The sequence below is a fragment of the Myodes glareolus genome, chromosome 19, assembly GCF_982192425.1.
Source record: "Myodes glareolus chromosome 19, mMyoGla1.1, whole genome shotgun sequence".
NCBI classification, from domain to species: Eukaryota; Metazoa; Chordata; class Mammalia; order Rodentia; family Cricetidae; genus Myodes; species Myodes glareolus.
Genome location: NC_142044.1, coordinates 51,928,485 through 51,949,539, shown reverse-complemented (window position 1 = coordinate 51,949,539; position 21,055 = coordinate 51,928,485). Strand labels below are relative to the sequence as shown.

Here is a 21,055-nt window from a genome sequence, read left to right as displayed (position 1 = left end):
ACAAATACACACCAAATAAATTAAAATGCAATCATATGTTTGAAAAACAAAAATGGTGTTGAGCAGTGGTTTAATTCTAGCTCTCGGGAGACCAACGCAAGCAGATTTCTGAGCTTGAGACCTGATCTACAGAGTGAGTTCCAGGACAGACAAGGCTACACAGAGAAACTCTGTCTCAAAAACCAAGCGTGTATGTGTCTGTGTGTCTATGTGCCTAACACAGACACACACACGAGAAGTACGTAAGGTCTGAGTCTAGAGATCATTCTACATCGTGTCTACATTCTAGATGATTACAAGTCACTGCAGAATGAGCCCACTCCAATTCTAGAACAGGCTAGAAGCCTGGTACCTGTCCTGGGTTACAAAGACAAGTGAGGTGCTCTGCCCACCCAGGTTTGAGTTTGTCATAAAGTTTCAAGGAAGCACAGGCATTTGAAGGGAGTATGATTTTAGGACACCAGACCTTCATCTGCTCCTTGAAGCCACCTGGGACACTTTTTTCCCTAGGTAAAGAGGCCTCCCCTGCCATCCAGGATTACTGCTACTCCCCAATTTTCCTTACCAGCTCCTTCCTAGCCCCACCCTTGACTCAGAACAACTTCAGATAACTTCAGAATCTGTCATCTGTGTTCATGATGCTGAAGCCACTAACCCACTTGCCTGTCTGAAGCTCCTTCCTTCAGGCATGTTCCCTGTCTTGATTTCTTAGCTCTCTCTCCAATGTCTTGCTGAGTCGGAATCTGTCTGCCTGTTCACTTGACTATGCTTGTGGCTAGGCACCTGTCCCAATGCCCCGAAGTGTGGGTTCCCCGCTATGTGACTGGCTAGCGACAGCTGGCTGCTCACACCGCCTGTAAACATGCTCTCGGAGGTCAAGTCTGTGTCCAGCACATGGCCCAGAGAAACAGGAAAAGGCAAACATCAAGCCCTTGAGAAGCTAACTCTGGCCTTTGAGGGAGGAGAAGTGACAGGTGAGAGGCACCAATTTCCTCCAACGTGAGACAACACTGGAAACCGGGAGGTTCCACCTGGGACTCCGGAAACGGCAGAACCAGGAGAGTTCCCAGGAAGAAGGGATGTAGAGCAGAGCCAAGAAAGGTGGTAAAGGGTGGGCAACCTAGGCAGGACGTGGGTCAGTGACAGACAGGAGAAAGTGTAGGAAAGGCTAGAAGGGCAGAAGGGGGCCCTTCACCAGCTTCATTTGCCATCTGGGGTGACAGGGACAGAAGGCAGGAATGGAGATGGAAAAACCACTGCATCAACTCAGGCAAGCAAGGCCGAAACACAGCAGCCGAGGATCAGCACAACGGGGAGGGACGTGGGGGTTGAAATTTAAAGCAGATTTTATCAACAACTGGACACTGGAGGCAGGTTTCAAATCTCAGGTTAAAGAGTGGGGCTGGCATTGTTCGGTGGTCAAGTACTGACCTGGGTTCCATCCCCAACACCAGAAGAAAAACAAGTGGCAGGGATCTCAGAGGACCATCGGTCTAGAGGTGGTCATCCAGGGCTGGAGACACGGCTCAGTCGCTAACAGCACTTGCTGCTCTTGCAGAGGACTGGGGTTTGGTTCTCAGCACCCACACTGGCGAGCTCACACCTGCCTAAATGCCAGCTAGCTTTCAAGGGCACCTCACACACGTGTCATACACTTTTACAGACATGGACAGACATAAAAATATATACTTTTTAACGTGCTACCTAGTGAGGTGTGTTAAACAGTCTGTAGAAAGCCTCAGCCAGTCTAGCAACCTAGAATAGGTTGGTCAAACAGGAAGTCTACGAAAGATTGCTCCAAAGACATCACTTAGTCGAGAGTTCACTGGGTCACTGTGGGCTTGTGTGACTCGTCTGAAGAGCAGGCGCTACTCCCTAACTCTAAGCAAGCAACCGAGACAGGGTTTCATTTCTTATAAATTTATTACATAATATTATAATAATTATTATTAATAATAATAATATAAGAAACATAGATCTCTGTGGGGTGTATCACAACGTCAGGGTCAGGAGGCCTCAGGACTGGAGCAGGGGGTGAAAGCCCCCAGATGGAACTCCATACAAAAGGAGGGGTGAAGCAGAACTGACCCTGTAAAGTTAAAAACCCAAATTGAACAGAACCAAAAACCCACAGGTAAATGTGAGACTGTGTATGTGGCAGTCTGTTACAGTGACCGCTGCTGTGTGTGACCTGGTCTGTTGGTGAGGGGGTTAGTGGGTGTGACTCTGTCTAGGGAATGGGGCCGGTGGGCCAGCACAGACCGGCGTGCCAAGCCCCTGGGCCATGAAAACATCTGTTTTCTGTCTTTTTTATTTTTATTAAAAAAAGCTAGAAATAGAAACAGAAACTTGTGAGTGACGTGGATGGAGCTTAGTCCAGACTCCAAACCCTATGTTTAAAAACGCCCCAGGGCCCCCACCCCACAGGTCATTACTGAGTGTGGGGAGTCACAGTAAGGGGGCCAGGGCACCCTCAGGAGTCTTTGCCTCTCTCCAAGGGCTGTTGTGGCCTGATTTTTTTTTTAGTGGTCCCCACAATCCCTTTAGAAGCCCAAAGGGGATACTGCCTGCAGGGGGCCCTTGAGGCCTCCCGAAGTTCCAAGAAATCCTGCTTAAGCTGGGTGAGGCTCAAGAACAGGTTGAGACACCAGCACGACCCGCCCGCCCTAGAGCAGCCTTTCTTTGGAGAAGACAGGGCACTTTCACAGGCACACACCCATGCATGCACCCTGTGCAAGCTTCCGCAACCTCCCACCCATCCAGAACAGCCCCTGGGGACCACTCCACAATCAGGCACATACAGGGCACCCATGCGCTCAGCCACACCCACTTTTCACAAGCACACAGGCGTGCACACACATATGTGGCACACACACAGGGCAGGGATAGGGAGTCTTTGGGGTGCGAGGCAGGGAGGCTTCTCTGCTGTAGTTGCCCAAGAAGTGGGAAGGTTAGACCCCTCCTTTGGGAGAGACCCTGTGAAGATGATGGCTGGGGTTGGGTTACCGGGGCCCAGCCCCAGGGCAATAATCTCCCAGGCCACCTGGCCCTGCTAGTGCCCAGCAGGCAATGCCTGCCACCCGTCCCTCTGAGCAGCACCTAAAGGGTGGGTGGGGCATACTATAGCTCAGCGAGGGAAGGGGGCTGAGCCGGGGTCCCCAGGGTGGGCTGCCAGGACCCTGGCTAACCCCAGGCCAGCTGGAGTGTCCCCTGCCCTGTATGGGGTGGCAGTGAGGGGCCGGAGATGGAAGACTGGGCAGCTGTGGCGGGACCAGCGAGAGGACTAGAGGGGAAGAGGGTGGGAACTGTTACGGACAGAGATATTTGTTCCTTTTCTCGTTCCAAATATAGAGTGGATTAAAATATGTAAAACAGGGGGCTCCTTGGCCCCCATCGAGAACCCCAATGTCTCCCCCCTCCCCCCGAGTCACCAAGGCGTGTCCTGACCTCGCATGCTGGACTAGGTTCCCCCTCTGGGAGAATGGCCACCAGGAGCTGTGAAGGAGGTGGTCAGGCCAGAGCACCCTGCCCTAACCCCCTTCCACCCAGCCCCCCTGGTCCGCGCCCTTACTGTGTGCTGGGTGGGGTTCAGCGGCAGGGGAGGGCACTAAGCAATGTACAGGGCAAGTCTCCAAGCAACAGCAAACAGGACGATTCATGCAACATTCCTGGCCCGGGCGCCGTGGTAGGGGGCGAGCCGAGCCTGCGGCCTGGAGTAGGGGTAGGGGCCCTGCCGGCAGGGCGCAGCAGGAACGGGAGAGGGAGTGGGGCGTCAGCTGCCATCCAGCTGCCTGAGCGCACGCTCGATGTTCATGCGGTGGCCAACGCGTGTGACGCCCAGCTCCACGAAGTCGTCCTTGGTGAGCGCAGGCAGGTGTGCGCCTTCGATCTCATGGTCCTCGAAGCGGTCTCGGTGCTCGCCCAAGTGGATGCTCTCCAACCAGTCGCCCACATCGAACTTGCTCCAGAGCTGCAGGGGCTTCTGCTGGAATGGCCTACGGGGGCCAGCACTGGGGCCAGAGCCGGGAGAAGGCGAGGGCAGCGGAGATGGCGAGGGGGAGCGGCTGCGCGCACTCACACTTCGCACCACGAAGCGCACTTCCTTGGGTTCGTGCGGGATGGAGAGGCTGGACGACTTGAGGATGGTGGGAGGCGTGAGGCCGAAGGGCCGCCCCGCGCCTCCCACACCCGCCCCCAGCCCCTCCACCCGCTCCAGCGATGCGGGCTTCACTGGGCTCGGGGCTCGTCTCGCCACGGGGTACCGGCCGCTGGGCCGCACCGAGTAGGAGGCCCCTCCGCCCGGGCCCCCGGGGCTGCGCTGCGCTGAGATGGTGCTCAGCTCACCGAGGCTGCTGAAGAGCCTGCGGAGGGAGAGTGGGTGAGGGCCAGGTGAGGGGCGGAAAGTAAAGTCGGGGTGGACAGAGGGGAGCAGAGCCAGGAGGACTAGGGCTGGAGGAATATCCTGTGGTCACTCTTTTTTAAAAACCAAAAACATCTTGGCCTGTGCCTTGCCTTACTCTGGGGGATTCTCAGACTGACTGGAATCTTAAGAAGTAAGACTAAGTCCCCCACAGAGCTCTCCACGGAGAGCATTCCACCAAAGAAGAGTTCTCATTGAGAAGAGCCGCTTGCCCCTCCCTGCCAGCCTCTAACACAGTCTGCGGGCATGGGCTCCGCCCACAGATGCACTGGACTGTTAGGATTAGAGCAGTATCTTGACCGCTCCCCACATACAACTCTGTTCTCAAGCTCGACCGGACCCAGAAAACCTAGGCCAGTTTCAGGGACAGCCGAGTCATGGTAAAGGCTGGCAGGGGCGCAAGACCAAACAGGTCCACGAACACTGGAGACAAACACCAGGCAGGGCTCACACCCACAAGAGGTTGAGGCAATAGCACACCATAACTGGAAGACAGTCTCCCTGCACAGAAGAGCACACCACAGCAGCAATGGTGACTACATGTGCTGCAGACATGCAGCAGTAATGGTAGAAATGCAGTAGCACACGGGCAGACACACAAGGCAAATGGTACCTCAGTTCCCAGCCTCACCTGGCAGGATCCTGGACTTCCAGCCCTGCCCCAGCCTGCCTGGCTGGAGGCCAGCCCGAGGTGGGCTGCCCTAAAGGAAGCCTACTCCCACGGCCCCTCATTCCCATCTCGACCCCTTACTATGGCCAAGGACAGTCTCGGTCGCTGTCAGTAGCACCAAAGCCCCACACAGCCATGCAGAGCAGCCAGGGGCAGCCAGGCACAGCATGTGAACTGCGAGAGGCATGGGATGGGCATGCTCACTTACACAGCCGGCACTCGGGACCACCGCGCAGCTAGACAGAGCAGCCACATGCAGATGGGCAGGAAAGAGCAATGAGAGAGAGTGTTAGCAGGCCAGGCCCACAACGCCTTCAGTCACAACCACACAATGGGCAGCCAGGTTCAGGGACCCCTGTGGGACACTCTATGGAGGCTGGAACTCAGAAGGTAAGGCCCATCGACTTCAGAGGTACTGGGGAAGAGAAAGTACTTAGGAGAGTTGGGCTAGAAGGTGTCTGATTTGCCTGCTGCCTCTCTCTGGCTCTCTCCGCTGTGCAGTGCGCGCTTAGCGGTGTCTTGCAGTCTGATAAGTCTCTCCACTGTCTGACCAACCTCTCTCCAGCTGCCATCTTACCCCCCACCCCCACGATGCCTTCTCTCTTAAGCTGGCCTAAGTTCCTGCCCACTCGGCACAGCATCCACAGTGCTTATTCCACACCAGCCGGAGTCCCCTCAACACTTCTCTCTCCTTGCTAGAGTTCAGCTATGTAATAGTCCCCTAAAAGGCTTGCATTCTGAAGGTGCAGCGGTGTATCCAATCAGTGAGAGGTGGCTGGATCATGAGAGCTTTGTCCTAATCAATGAATTAATATACTGATGGGGGGCTGGCGAAGGCGGCACACGCCTTTAATCCCAGCACTCAGGAGGCAAAGGCAGGCGGATCTCTGTGAGTCTGAGGCAAGCCTGATCTACATAGCAAGCCCTGGGCCAGCCAAGGCTACATGTTAAGACTCTGCTCCCCTTCTCCCCCAAAATAAAAAATCAATAATGATCACAACAATACATTGATGAATTTATAATTTGATGGTCTTATTCCTTCCCCTTCCAGGTTCTTCTCTCTTCCTGGCTGCCCCAAACCCCTCCCCCATTATAATGCTCTCCCTAGCAATGGGGCCAAGAAACCACGGACTGAAATCTCTGAAACCATAAACCAAAATATATCTTCCCTCTTCAAGTTGTTCCTGTAAGGCAAAACCTGTCACGGAGAAGGGAAAGCTAACACGTTCCGTTAAAGCAACTTTCAAGTTAACCCTCGCATGGATTACTCCTTCCCTGGAGACCTCATTTCCATCCCTTTTAATGGCTCTCTCCTCAGCCTGTCCATATGGCTTCCTCCCAACTGCTCAGACCCCTGGTAGAGCTTCTTGAAGAAGCCAGACAGTGGCCCAAATGCAAATATTCCAAGAACATCCACGGTATACATACGGGAACAGGCAAAGCCCCCAGAAGAAACTTTCACTCCTATGGAACCTGGCCTCATGGAGCCATCTTGGCTTTGGGGGCAAAGTGGGGTGGCAACTGAGGTGAGGTGAGCTAGAAGCATAGTTGTGAGGTCAGATTGCAGTCACATACAGAGTAAAACAAAGCCAGGAATGTCACCTTGCCTGTTTCTCCCCCTGAATTCATGCTGACCCTCGCCCGGGCATCTGTGTCACAGAACAGACATCTACACAAGACCTACTCCAAGGGTTAGGTTCCAGCAGCTACACTGGAGGCTACAAAACAGCCAAAAGGCAGTGCAGTGGGAGCTTTAAGCAGAGCTCAGAAGAGAGTCTGGGCCCAAAAGGTCTAAGCTGGGCCAAGCAGCTATACCTGTCTGGATAGCGTCAAAGCCTTCCTTCCTGGCAGGGGTGACTGGAGGCCTGGGCTGAGGGCAAACTGGCTTCAGAGGCACCCAGGGTCCGGAAACAAGAGTCTGTAGCCAGGGGACTGGGAGTAGAGAGAGGGCTGGTCATAAACCTCAACAACCTCCACCAGTGTTGGAGATGTTGGGAGGCCTAGAAGAGAAGCCCAAGGAAGGGTATGTCTGCAAGGAGTAGCCAAAGTATGTGTCTGTTTCCCTGTCCACCTCTCGGGGAAGAGCTCTACCTACATTGTCCCCAGGGCAGAAACCCCAGTTTGTGCAAATCTGATTTCAACATGTTTACACACACCTCTGCACACCTACCTCTGGCGAAGGTCACTAATAGGGGACTGACTGACCACTCAATCATCAGACTGTGTCCACCACAAGGTCACCTCACAGCATCTGCTGCCCTCCAGGGTGTTCCTGGCTGATGCAGTCTCTAAGACCTTGCCCCCCAGGAACTCCCAGTCAGTGAGATCTGACCTCTGCCCCTGGCCATCACCAAAGCTGTAGGCAGGGTCCCCTGGCTGACCGGCCGGCTCATCTGCTTCCTTGGAGGAACCCTTTCTAGCGGCTTCCTTCCCGGATGAATTTTCTAGCCCACACTCTTTCATAAGCTGTACTTTCTGAGGCCGTATCATCTACCCCCATTCTCTGCTATGACTAATAAGCCCAGGAATGCCATATGTGAGAACCCATCAGTTTCTTCTGAGCTCAGGGTTTCTACTGGGATCTCTTAACCTCTCTTAACATACAGGCTATCCAGCCCAGACTCAGTGAACAACACCCATAAGAGGCCTGGGGCTCCTCTGCCTTTTTATCCTTAGCAAACGTCACCAATTCCTCACATTAATCCAGGTCCTTTCTCACCACAGGAGCCCCTCATAGTTTCAGATCCTTATACCATCCACTCTCCCTCCTTTCACCTTTTCTTTCCCTTCTCTTTCTCTGCCCCCTCTTCTCTCCGCTAGGGATAAAAGACAGGCCTCATGCATGCCAGGTAAGCCTTCCACTGCTCAGCGACATCCCAGCCCTTCAATTCCTTCTTCGCCGTTTCCTTGACTCCTGGATCCAGGCACAAACTCAGGAATAGAATACACTCTGACAAAAAGATGTCACCCTACAAACACACCACATCTTCCTCCGGAGACCGCCTTACCTCTGTCAGCCCACTGATACCAACAGGCAAGGAAAGATTCCTACTCAGGCCTGGCCAGTACCTCAGACCTACTTGCCTTTGCACTCAGGTGGGTCAGGTCTGGATCTGTGGCTTTTGGCAATTTGGAGGCCCCGTCTCATTACAGGACAATTCTTAGTAGGAACACAGATCAAGTAGGATCTAAGATTCTGCTTAAGTCCTCTCTGCCGCCTTGGCCTTATTCCTCACCGCCTGGCCCGTCTAATACAGACATGCCCAGGGTACCTCTGTCTTCTCTTATGATCTCTTTCTGTTCCCTAGCAGAGTTTGGACTTTTGAGAATGCATGTGCATTTGATCTGCAGAGACATAATGCATTCCATCCCCAGGATCCAACTGGTCTCAAGAACCTTCATGTATGATTGTCGCAGCACACGGACTCTGTCCATACCCTTAACACGCAAGCAGGACCTTTATCAGACAGACAGGGTAGGGCTTTGCAGAGCCACCTGACTGGAAAATGGGTCTCCTGTGAGATCTCACCAGTGGTCCAGTGAACGGCACACTTGGACCACCCACATGCAAGCATGTTTGGGGGGGGGGAGCACTCAGAAGTACTGCGGCAAATATTTCCAAAGCTATTTCACCATGGTTTCTGTAAACACAAGTGAGGATCTGCCAGGTATAAAACTGAGTCAGCTGGCGTGACTGCACACACCTGTGATTCCAGCACTTGGGAGGCAAAAAGTGGGAGGATCTTAGGCTTAAGACCAAGTTGGGCTACACAGTGAGTTCAGTACCACCCTAAGTTATATAGAAAGGCTCTATCTCAAGTGGGTGAGATGACTCGGTAGGTGATGGCTCTTGCAGCCAAGTCTGCTGACCTGAGTTCAATCCCTGGTACCCACAAAATGCAAAAGCAATACTGACTCCCATAAGTTATTCTGTGACTTCCACATGTATACCATAAAATGTGTACACATGCACATGCGCGCGCACACACACACACACATATACACACACATATAATAAATAAAGGTAGAAAAGAAAAGAGAAAAGAAAAAAAGAAAGGTCCCATATCTCAATAAGACAGAGCAGGGGAGTGTAGCCCAACAGCTGACCATTTGTCTAGCATTCATAAAGCCCTGCCAATCCTCAGCACCAATCCCTCCCCAGAAAGCCAAGGCAAAACAGCACCGCTGTAGGGTTCAAAGCACATGGAAGAGTCAAGACCAAACACGAGACCCAGAAGATAAGTGGAATCTGGAGGCAGGCACAGGTCTCAAGACAGACAGGTGGGGCTCCACAACCAGTTGCAGGGCCCAAAGTTGAGTTTTAAACGATGAACAAGTAACATGCGGACTAAGTCAGGCCTTTTCAGACATGAGAATCTGTCCAGCGGGGGCTAGAACCTCAACCCGAAGAGAAAGTCCAGGTGGGAACACGGACCTCAGAGTAGCACCAAGAACAACCTCAACCTCAACACCAACAATGGGCCCAGTGTAAATGAGCTGATTTACAAGGTGCTGCGCTTTCTTCAGAAAGTTCAGATTGTTGAGTTCCTGAGGCTAGACTTTATCACTGCCTGGACTAAGACATCTGCAGAGAAGGTAGACAAAAAAGGGTCATTCCCTTCTTAGTGGAATCCATCAAGAGAGAGATGAGTCTGGTAGGTAAAACCAGGGGACCATACACAGACCAAAGATGTGGCACAAGGATGTGACCTCTGCCAGGACGGATCCTGAGAAGGACACAGTCACACCAAGACATCAGAACGTCACACGTTTTATTAGACACTTCTCTAAAAGAAAGGCTCATTGATGATTTTTGATCCCAAAATCAGACATACTGGGTTCCAGCCCCCACTGGCTATCAGGCCAGTGCTGAGCTACAGCCCCAACAGACATCAAAGTCAGAGTGTCCACAAAGACAGACAAAAGACCTGGTCTGAAATAAGCTGGATGTACACAAAGTCACAAGTGCCCCATGCCTGTAGCCAGAAACAAAAGCACTGCGGCAGACAGCAGGACACACTCCAGGTGACTGTTGTTTCACCCAGGTATGACAATGTGATTGCCCACACGGAAGAGACAGAGGTAGGAGGATCAAAACCAGCTCAGACAGCATAGCAAGACCCTGTTTCCAAAACCAAAACCAAAAATAAAGAGCCCAAAAAGGTAGGAGAAAAGTGAGTGGGAACAGAACGAAATACAGAGGCAAATGGAGGAACACAGGGTACGAGGTAGTTTAGTGACGCTAAGCTGAGTGAGCGCTCAGTATAATTTATTACTTATATAGCTAAGAAATGCCATGAGTAACTGCAATACAGCAAAAGTCTGTGGCTGCAATGTAAAATTACAGAGTACAAACTCAATGTGTTACGGAAGGTGCTACTAGGAACCTAAGAGATCTTTGTCCATCTGTGTGCCCATGAAATTTGCCTTGGGACACCCTTTCGGATTTCAAATAATAATATAGCACTTGCATTAAGCTTCCTTTTATTGGCTTAAGACATGTTTATTGAGGCCCTGCAATGGGTTAAGCAATAAGCTATGCACAACTTTCACCAAGAAAAGCAGCAGGAAGAAACAGAAGGGCTAGTGATGGGAGGAAAGACAATGAAGAAAAGGGTCCGGTGAAGGTTGTATCAGGACACCTCTATCTTTGAGGATCCCGTTTTGTAGGCAAACCTGAGAGCCCAGCCACTCATCCTGACTGGTCCATATCTACCGCACCTACTCAAGGGTGCCTTCATCACTGAACTACTGAGAAGGGCTTTCAATTCTGGCTGAGAAAAGAGGCCAGAAAGGGAGAAGGCCTGAGAACAAGCCACTTGAGTGTCTGCAGTGTCCCTGAACCTCTTAAGAGAGGCAATGTGAACTTCTCAAGCTCCCATTCATCTTTTGGATCCTAACCTGGAAGACTGTAAAATGAGCAGGGCCCTTGGAACAAGACCTGCGGTTCTTAAGCTGTGCCCTGCTCACCACTTTGTGAACTCTGTCTTCCACAACTGACAGTGAAGGGCACCTAAGAAACAAGGGGTGGGGAATCAGGAGGTGGCCTTCCACCCAAACCCAGCACAGGGGGACCTTGGGGCAAAGGCAGAAGCAGCTTGAGAAACAGAGACAAGAAGCTGGCCAGAACTGGTCAGCTGTCACAAGAACCCACGCAGTGCACACGGGAGGCCCGGGGAAGGTTTCTGAGAAAGGACCTGAAGGATCAATCCAAGGTGCTAGCAACTCCTGCCTACAAAACGTTAGCAACAACCTTAGCAACATCCAGACCCCAGATCAGAAACTCCTCCTATCCCCATCATCACTGGGGAGAGGGGCACACAGGACAAGGAAGGAAAAGAGATGAAAGAGGAGATGGTGTGATTTCCAACTCTTCCTAATGGAGCGTTATATATCACATCCAGGATTCTGTGTATAAGGGTCCCACAAGGTGCCACAAGACAAATATTTCTAGGGAAGAACATAAGAAATTTGTATCAAGTCCCTAAAGAAAAGGAAGCAAGGCAGAAGGTTGCCCTAGGAGAGGCAACACCTGTCATACGGAGCAGCCATACTATCAGAAAGAGAAACGAAATGGAGCCATGGGACAGTGGACACAGGGCCAAAGAGCTACTGAGAAGGAAGGGCAGCTCCAGAGCACCACATGAAAAGACCCTGAACAGCAGAGGCATCCTGAGTTAGAAACAAGAGTCAAGAGTTGCGAACCTGCAGCAGGGCCTCCAATGGGTCCTGGGAGGTAGGATTCCTGGACCTAAGTCTCGTGGGTACCCAGTCCCACTGCCTGCACCAAAAGGGATGCAGAAAGTGACTGGACTAAGAGCCTTCTACCTCAGACAGCAAAGCAAGACCAAAGATAAAGAGGTGGATGGGGGACACCCGTGCCATGGACAGATGAGAGATGGGACAGAATGAGGAAGAACAGAAGGAAGCCTGTAGGTGAACGGAAGGAACAAAGACAGGGGGACGGGCCCCTCCCCACATCACCCTGCTCACCGAGCTGCTGCAATGGGCGACGACTTCTTAGCAGGGTCCAGCAGGCTGCCCAGGCCACCAACGGGTTCCTCCCCCAAGGAGCGTGTGTCTTTGTTCAGCTGCTGCAGACGGGAGCTGAGCTCACTGATCACAGTTGGTTTGTCATCTTCAGGCCCAGGGAGCCCCCGACTCTCCACGGGGTCCCCCCACAGCTTGGACCTTCTCTGGAAGAGGTAGCGAGGGCGGGCAGGCCCAGCAGCAGAAGCCAACCCAGTAGAGGCAGCATGGTGCTGCTGGGCCATGAGCTCACTGTCCGAGGATTGCTTCAGCAGCGGGTCCCTGAAGGTCACCGGCCCCTTCCCCAGCGGGGACTTGAGCTTGGGCTTGGGAGGCACTGGTGGCTTCTCGAGTAGAAAAGTGTGTCCATCGGCAAAGGAGGTGTGGGTGTCAGTGAGCTCCCCACTCTCCGAGCTCAGGGTGGACATGCTGGACACTGTGGAAATGGTGCTTGTGGTCTCCAGATGGGGGTCACTGGAGCTTCGGGTGTCAGCCTCCTCTACTCCAGAGTCAGCTGCAGACTCAGGGGCAGGGGGCAGCTCGCTGCTGGGCTTCCCTGAGGCCGGGCTGGGTACCGTGGTGGGCAAGGGGCCCGGTCCAGGGGGTGGGGTGGCCAGCAGGATCCCATTGGCAAACTCTTCAGGGGGTGGCACTAGCCCAATGCGGGCCAGTTCCTCCCTAGTTTCTTCATCGCTGGAGGACAGCTGAGCAGGTGGCAGGTTCACAGCAAATACCAGCTCTGGCTCTTCCTCGGAGCTACCTTGGCCTGGCCCAGGATCTGATGGGATGCTGCCAGGGGGCTGCGCCCGGGGGCTTGGCATAGGCTCTGCCACAGTCGCAGCCTGCATGGGGGCTGGGGCCAGCTCCGGAGTACCCGGGCGCTCCTCTTCAGCCCCCAGCCTGTTGGGCTCCTGTCCATTGCTGGTGGCATGCACAACAATGAGACCAGCTGGCCGCTGCAAGGACGTGTCCAAGACGCTGAGGATCATGGATTTCTTGTCCTCTGGTGACTTCCGCTCTTCCCGAGGGGATTTCTCTGCCTCTCTGCGAGCAGGCACTGGAATCCAGGCTGGGCTCCGAGGGGAGAAGGCTGGTGAAGCCAACGGCCCTCGCTCGGAGTCTCGGGTCTGCACATCCACAAAGAGGGGTCCGGGGCGGTCAGCATCAGGACTGTGCACAGGTGTGGGGGACCGGGAAGGCGTTTGCGAGGCCAGAGCCCGCTCTCGGGCAGCCAGAGCAAGGGCTAGGGGTGAGCTAGGATCCAAGGGTTTGCCAGTGAGAGGGTGGATGAAAGTGGAGCCTGAGGGCCCAAGGCTAGGGCCACTGACCAATGGCTTCAGAGCTGAGACAGGGGAGGGGAGCAGCAAATCACGGCCAGTGGGGGCGCCTGTCCCTAGGAGGCGCTCATCAATGGAGCGGGAGGGCTGTAGGGATGGCAGCTCTGCGCTGGGAGGGCTACCTTCGATGGCACCCACAGATAGGAACACAGTGGAACGGCGTCGCTCCTCCAGGCGCCGCTCCTTGCCGGGGCCAGGGCCAGGGCCGCCAAATGTGAGCCCCAGACCTTCTCCAGAGCCGTAGTCAAGGCCACCCGGCCGGGGCCCACGGTGCGTTGGGGAGGGATCTCGTGCAAAGCTTCCACCCACTGGACCCGGGCTACCCACGGCCAGGGCCGCGCGCTCCTGAGCGTCCTCCACCTGAAGCTGCTTCACCAGCGGGCTCTTGCGGCGCTGTGGTTTCGACGGAGCAAAGAGACTGGCACTGAAGGCGCCCAGGTTGGCATAAGGGCTATCAGGGCCGGACGGTCGAGGCCGGCGCTTGGGGCGCTCAGGTGGTGTAGCTGCAGGCACCGGCCGGGGGACATCGCCCATTTCTGGCGCAGAGTCCTGCAAGATGATCATGGAGCGCGCACGCTTCTGACGCTCAGGGTAGGGCAGCGGGCCCAGAGGAGCGCCAGAATCATACAGACCAGCGGCCCCTGCTCCAAGGCGAGCCTCCAGGCCTGGCTTGAAGCTGGAGCGCACAGTGTCATAGGCCCGGCCTGGCGGTGGCGGCGGTGAGAATGTGGGAGGTGGCCCGGAGTCGAAGTAGTAGGGCGCGGGTGGGGGTGGTGGAGCGGTCTGCGGAGGGGGTGGAATGCCACGACCTTCACGCACTGTGTCCTGCATTGATGTGCTGCGTGGGAAGCGCCCTTCCAGTAGGGATGCCAGCTTCTCGTCCTCCCCTGGGGACGGAGGGGCCAGGTAAGTCTGGCAAGGATGCTGGCCACTGAAAGACCTCTCTGGACCCAGTGCCACTGGCTAGTCCTATCCTGCCTGCAACCCTGAGTGGCCACAGCCCCACCAAGGAAGATGGGATCAGGGCCCAAAGAAGAGCACAAAAGCTCTGAGCAGGCCATCCACACTCTGTGCCAAATCCTGTACAGGTAGGGAGAGCTCAGCTGAAAGGTCCAGAAGCGACCCCACCCACAGTGTGGAGGGCTGCTCCTGCAGAGGAACTGGGGACAGGACCCAAACTCTGACTGCCTGGACTGAGGCCACAATCTCTCCAAGCCCTGTGCGCACATGGAGCAGGCCATGAGAAGACACCAGGAGTGTACAGCACCCCCCACACAAAAACTGTTGGGAGAATGGGGTGGGGGTTAGGGGCTTCCCACACAAGGATGAGCAAAGCTAACTCAGAAACATTCATAGTGTTGAACAAGAAGGAGCCAACAGAGACCCTGATAGCAACCAGAGATGGGAAGAAGAAAGGTGGTCAGAAAGGACACTCCCTCCCCCCCTTGCATGCACCCAAAGTAATACATCAGTGAGGGGATGCAGGATAGTAGCAATGGATCCATGCATCTGAAAGAAGTGGCGCTGACACCCAGGGTAGGAGGCTGGGAAATACGTTACACTGGTTCCTTGGAGAGACTCTCAAGCACTGGTCTGCAGGATACTAGGAAGTTGGTACCCTAGCCAGAGGCTAAAATTTAGAGAAGCTGGATAGACAGCTGGAAGGAAGAATGAATGGGTAATCTAAACTGAAATTGAAGGCATGGTTCGGTTTTACCCCTACTGTCTCGTGTTACTACCCCCAAGCCAGGGTGCAAGCCCCACTTGGGCCTGTTCTCTCGTAGGCTACACTTGACTAAAAACGAGCCCCACCCTCTTGTCCAGAGATGTCATTAGGCTAGACCCTTGCGGAACCTCCTGTGTCATTTCAGACATAAGGTTGACGCCTGTGCAGGGTTCCATACAGTGAGACTTGTAAGCACTGAGTGGCTCGATCTAAGAAGTAGGAGGCAGGCTTGGCAGTGACCCACTGTCTCTGGCTCTGTCAGGAGCCCACTCAGGACGAGCAAGGGTAGGCCTGTTGCAAACCTAGGCTTGAATTCCAGTTTCACACGAGCCACTTTATCCCAGGACCTTTCCTAACCCTATCACAGGGCTCTTCACAGCTTACAGTTCAAGGCTACAGGGAGCAACACCAAAAAAGACGACTGAGGCCATCGCCAGTTTTTCAGCGTCTGCCTAGCCGGTCTCGGGCCTCCTCTTGATGCCATTCCTACAGAGCACAGAACAGGTACGGAACATTCGCAAGCCTGTGTGCTCAGTGGAACTCTGTAGGAAGAACTCACATAGATCTGAAGGTTACAGAAGGTAGGAATGATGTGTGACAAAGGAAGAGGGGGTGGAATTTAATACGGATGGCACGGTAGGCTGTGCCTGAGGGCAAAGCAAAATCACCTGCCTCAAACGGAATAAGGGTCTGCTGGAGACCCTAGAATAAAGAAAGACCTTCTCTGTCTTCCGGTCTGCAGCAGGACTGTTTCCTGGGTATTGGCTGTGTGCTCAAGACACAGAGCCCAGATAAAAGAACTGTTGCAACTACCACAACTCAGGAAGATCCCAAGCAGTCCTTACTGGCGGTATCCGTGTTTGCAGAGTGTTGTTCTAGAGTTCCAAGAGTTGTATTATAGGCCCGGGGACAAGCATTCAGATCTGAAGCGGGAGTCCAAGGAGCCTGAGAACTCGGCCAATGGTCATGCTGGCAACTGGCAGTGTGCTAGCCATGGGGAACTAAAGTTGAGTACCTGCTAACTAACTGGTCAGCTAGATCCGGCTGGGAGGAGCTGGCTGGCTTGCCAAGGACCTTGAGGCCTATATGAGGAGTACATAGATCTGGGTCTACAGTAGCCAGCTCTGGGCAAAACCATCCAGGAAGAGCGAGGGCAGACAAGCAGCAGTGGGTATAGGAAGACTAGGGTCACAGAAAGTGCAGCAGATACCCCAGATGAAGCAGGGCAGGACCGCTGCTCCGGGGGCCCTGAGACAACGGGAGCTCACTCAGGACCAGCTAGAGGGCTATCAGGTGATAAGAGTGCTACAAAAGCTTCCTTTGCCAGAGAGATGGGCTAGAGAACAGAACCACTGCAAGAGGCCACGAGAAAGACAAGCCTGTGTTGGATAAGGCAGGTGAGGCAGGAAATAAAGAAACCTCGGAGGGTGCTCAGACGCTTGGGAGAGCAGAAAGTAGCATGTCTGGGGTCCAGAGTACCTGCAGTCTCTCACCAGCTGCCCTTGCCCTCCATCCTCATACCAACTCATGGACTCTCCCGTGTAGACACGCATGTTTTTACGCACTGGCCTCCATCAGACATTCACCCCATCATCCCTGGACAACTTCTGCTTGCCCTGTTCTAAGTGTAAATGCAGATGTCCGTGTATGTCTGGACCTCCCCAGTCCGTCTCCGTTTATAGTGTACCTTTGACACCCATATTATAACTGGCCTAACCGTAGACGGGCCACCTTCCAACTGAGACCCAGATCTAGCCGAGGGCCAGCTTAGAGTAAGCAGAAATGCCAGGATGGGTAACGGGCACGGTTAGTTTGGCTTAAGGATGGACAGGAGGTATAAGCAAGGCAGCTATGTGATTCGGGGCAAGCCATTCTCACTCTCCTTAAGTAAAATGAATAATTGTTTCCCTCCCCCTCCCCCACATAGTTACTGTAGATATTAAGTGAACCCGTGTGCATATCAGCACCTCATGTCTGGCCTGTCCTTGGGCTGAGCAGGAGTTTACTCTGATATGCAACAGACGGTGGGTGTGGTGGATGGATGGGTCAGCATGTCAAGGAGACCAGATGCCTGAGAAACACGCAGTGAGTGGACTTTGTTAGAGATTCTGGCCTGGGATTAGAAGCAGCAGGCAAGTGTGGAGGTGGTGGTGGCCAGGGATGACAGACAGAAGAAAAGGAGGCTGAGGCACAGCCTTGAGTTGGCCTGCTGTCTGGACACGCTGCCCAAACGCATCCAAGAAAGGAAGGGAGGGCAAGAAACTCGCTCCCACCAGGAGTTTCGCAGAGGAGGGTGCAAAGAAATGAATGCCAACCAAAGTCAGCGAAAGGACGGCTAATAGCATCTGCCTGGGAGGATGCCCTGAGGCTGCTGGTGACCTTAGTGAGAGTCAACCCTAGTGGAAGCAGCTTCAATTTGGCTGCGCAGAGACCCTGCTGCTTCCAATTTATGAGCATATGGGGCCAAGAGAGCAGTAACAGGTGACCTTTTGGGTCTGACCATGAAGGGACAGGGAGAGGATGCTACCTGAAGAGATGAAGTAGGTTCGAGGAAAGATTAATTTTAGAATGAAAACCTGGACCTGCAATCTGGCTCACAGGACAGGAAATAGCTGTCCGGGTGGCAGCTGTGTAAGGCAGGAGTGAAGGACAGGAGGAAAAGGACTAAGGGGTGCCCAGGAATGGAGAGAAGCAGACTGGAAAAAGAACCTCAAGGCTGTCTTCCCACGGCACATCTCTGAGTGGAAGAACAAACTCAGATCCATAAACAAAATGGCATCCTTGAACTCCGCAGAGAGAGATGGGGTCCTCCAAACCCTGAAGCCGCCCACCCCAGCCCAGCCATCCCAACCCCAAAGCGGTCCCTCAGCCCAGCCATACCTACAGATTTGGTCCGTGGAATCCCCTTCCGCAGAGAGCCCGGCAGCTTCTCTGGGCCTGGGAGGCCCTGGCGCTCAAACAATGACTGTGGGGTCAGGGAGGAACATGGAAGTTCCGGGGCTCTGGAGCACCCAGTTCTCCATCCAGCCCCACCCATCCTAAGCTAGACTGGACACCCACACACCAGATACCCCAAAGGCACTGGTGCCCATGCTCACTTGAGGCCTTCATTGTATGGGTGGTGAAATGAACACAGAAGTACAGGCCCTGGGCATCTGAATAGAAAGGGAGGAACAGTCCACAGTGCCAGGTGGGCTATGGATGCCTTCTAAACAGGCATATGCTGTGCCATAGGCTCAGTAGAGTTGTGGACCTTAGTAGTCCCAGGGTGACACCGAATCTGACTGAGGTCAGAGGCACTAAAAGCTGCAATCATATAAGCGAGCTGAACTAAATACAACCATTCTACAGACTGAGACGATCCCACGTGTCTCCCAGAGAGGCCCTGGAGAGCTCTGCCTCCTCTGGAGAAGGGATCCAAATAAAGAACTCTTACCTCAAAAGAGAGGCGCATGACCCTCTGATCCCCAGGCCCTGGACCTGACCATCCCAGAGCCCTGGCCCAAGGCTGGCTTACGCTGATCTCGGCAGGGGTAATCCTCCGACTGGTGGGCCGCTGCTTGACAGTGGCTGCCCTGGAGTCAGCATCTGCAATGTCTGGCCTCAGGGTCGGCTCCGCAGCAACTGCCAGGATCTCATCCAACTTTTCTGCACAACCAAAGAGATGCAACCTCAGCCCCAGAGGCGCCTTGGCCTCACCGCCACACCCACCAATGCCAGCCCCAGGGCACTAACGAGCCAACGAACCCTGCCCACCCCTAGGTCTCTCACTGCCTGAGGCCCTAAGATCTTGGATCCCATCAGTGCCCCCTCAGACCTCAGGACCCAGTTCCTGAACCAGCCAAAGTCTGTCCTTAAGGAGACCCTGGGTATCTCTGTGGCCACTTGGAGTGACCACAATGACCGGCCATAAGGAGCAGACTTGGAGAGAGACCACTTAGATGTATTCCCTCGGTCTTTCACCTCTCCTTTTTGCCCACTGCCTTTAAAATCTTGGTGCATGGCCTATCCACTCCCCACGAGAAGCTACTTCTAGTGGAACTACTTCCCCAGGGACAGATACTAATGTTCAAGCAAGAGATACCGAATGAGTGATTAATCTGATAACCAAGGAATGAACAGACCTATGGGAAGTTCCTCCTAAGAACTAAACCTGTGCTGGGGATCTAAGAGTGGCCTGATACAAAACAGGAGGCCACAGCTCCTTCCTCCTTGCCCACACAGAAGGATGGCTCCAGTAGGATGAGCTGAGGAAAGAGGAGAAGTAGGTGTGGCGTCGAAAGGACTCTCCTCGCAGAGAGCCTACCCACCCAAACTCCTCAGACTTCAGCTCCATTTAAGGCTGATGCCTAAGAAGGGCTTGGTTGAGAGACACCAGGCAGCCTCAGGCATAGTCTTGTCATATCCGTTATGAAATGAAAAGCTTTGTGTAGTCAAATTTTATTAAGGCAACCTTTTTCTTAAAAAAAAAAAAAACTTTGGAGGCTGTGGAGACAGCTCAGCAAGGAACGAGCTTGCTACCTAAGCACTAAGGCCTGAGCTCAGATGCCCAGCACCCACGTCAAAGCTGAGTCTGGGAGTGCACGCCTGTAACCTCAGAGCCAGGAGGGAGACACATAGGTCTTCTGCTCCCGCTGTCAACTCGACACAGAATTCAGAATCACCCAGGAGACGTGCCTCCAGACACACCTGTGAGGGATCCTTGACAACGTGAACTGATGTGGGAAGGCCCATCCTAAAACGGGTGGCACCATTTCCTGAGCTTGGGTCCCAAACTGCTTAAAAATTGGGGGGGAAAGCTGGGCGGTAGTGCAGCTTTTAATCCCAGCACTCAGGAGGCAGAGGCAGGCGGATCTCTGTGAGTTCAAGACCAGCCTGGTCTACAGAGCAAGTTCCAGGACAGCCTCCAAAGCTACAGAGAAACTCCATTCAAAAAAAGGGGGGGGGGGGCGGCGGGGACCAGCTTAGCAAGAATATTCATCATTCTTCTCTCAACTAGGGATGGAAAAGATCTCAAGCTGGAAGCCAAATAAATCCTTCCTTCCTCAAGCATTTTATTTCACAGTACTTTATCCTCCCAGCAGGGAACGTGGTTGAACAATCCTGTAATCCCATTCTTTGAGAGACTGAAGCAAGATTACAAGTCTGAGATCAGACTGAACCACAAGAGAAAATCATTTCCGCGGGAGGAAGGGGTCTCTGACGGCTGTGTGAGATGTGGCTATGCAATGCCTACCCAGAGTCCACTCAGGGCCAGTGTTCGGGTGCACACTGGAGGCCAGGGGCACTGCTTTGTGTGCCTATCCTCACTCAGCGCCCTCAGGCTCCACCTGTCTCCAGACCATATTCCAGACCTGAAGGCTGAGTCTGGTAGTGCATGCCTATAACCCCGGCACTAGGAAACAGAGGTATATAGGTCCTAGGGACTCATTGGCCACCCAGTCTAGTCCCATCTTCAGGGGACACGTGTCCTAGACACCCTTCTACGCTCAAAGAACCACTGCTGAAGAACTCCTATGCCAGTCTGAACCTCCTATTCTTTCCAAACCTAAGCCCCAGCACCTACTGTTGCTATCTAACAACAATTGCTGGGTAGGAGCAAATTAACTCCTAAGATGGTCTTATTAAGTAGCATATTGAGACCCCCACCTTGCAGATGGACTCTGTTCAGATGTATGCCCTCTGAGCCCCAGTGCTTTCACCTAATAAAACAATCAGAAACGGCACCTATGTGGCATAGGCATAGGTCTAGGGGAGATCAGCACCAAGGAGAGCCTAGGCCACTCTAGCCGATGCAGACCACACGGACCAACGCAGATGCTGAAGACACAGTCAGGACATTTACCTTATCTTCATCGAAAATTTGTGGGTTC

General features: G+C 53.6%; 1 protein-coding gene across 7 annotated transcripts in view; it reads right to left on the bottom strand.

Annotated features, from left to right (window-relative positions):
- Nucleotides 1-1,904: 1,904 nt before the first annotated feature.
- Nucleotides 1,905-21,055, bottom strand: part of Shank3 (SH3 and multiple ankyrin repeat domains 3) — a 59,149-nt gene continuing 39,998 nt past the window's right edge. For 2 of the 7 annotated variants that reach the window (XM_087899182.1, XM_087899183.1), the window contains 4 exons: nucleotides 18,700-18,830; nucleotides 18,063-18,147; nucleotides 12,084-14,343; nucleotides 1,905-4,361 (listed from right to left, as the gene is read on the bottom strand). In XM_087899182.1, the coding sequence (XP_087755308.1) occupies nucleotides 3,773-4,361; nucleotides 12,084-14,343; nucleotides 18,063-18,147; nucleotides 18,700-18,830 (3,065 nt within the window). In that variant the 3' untranslated portion in view covers nucleotides 1,905-3,772. The other 5 variants (XM_087899188.1, XM_087899186.1, XM_087899187.1 and 2 more) reach the window with 5 other exon arrangements.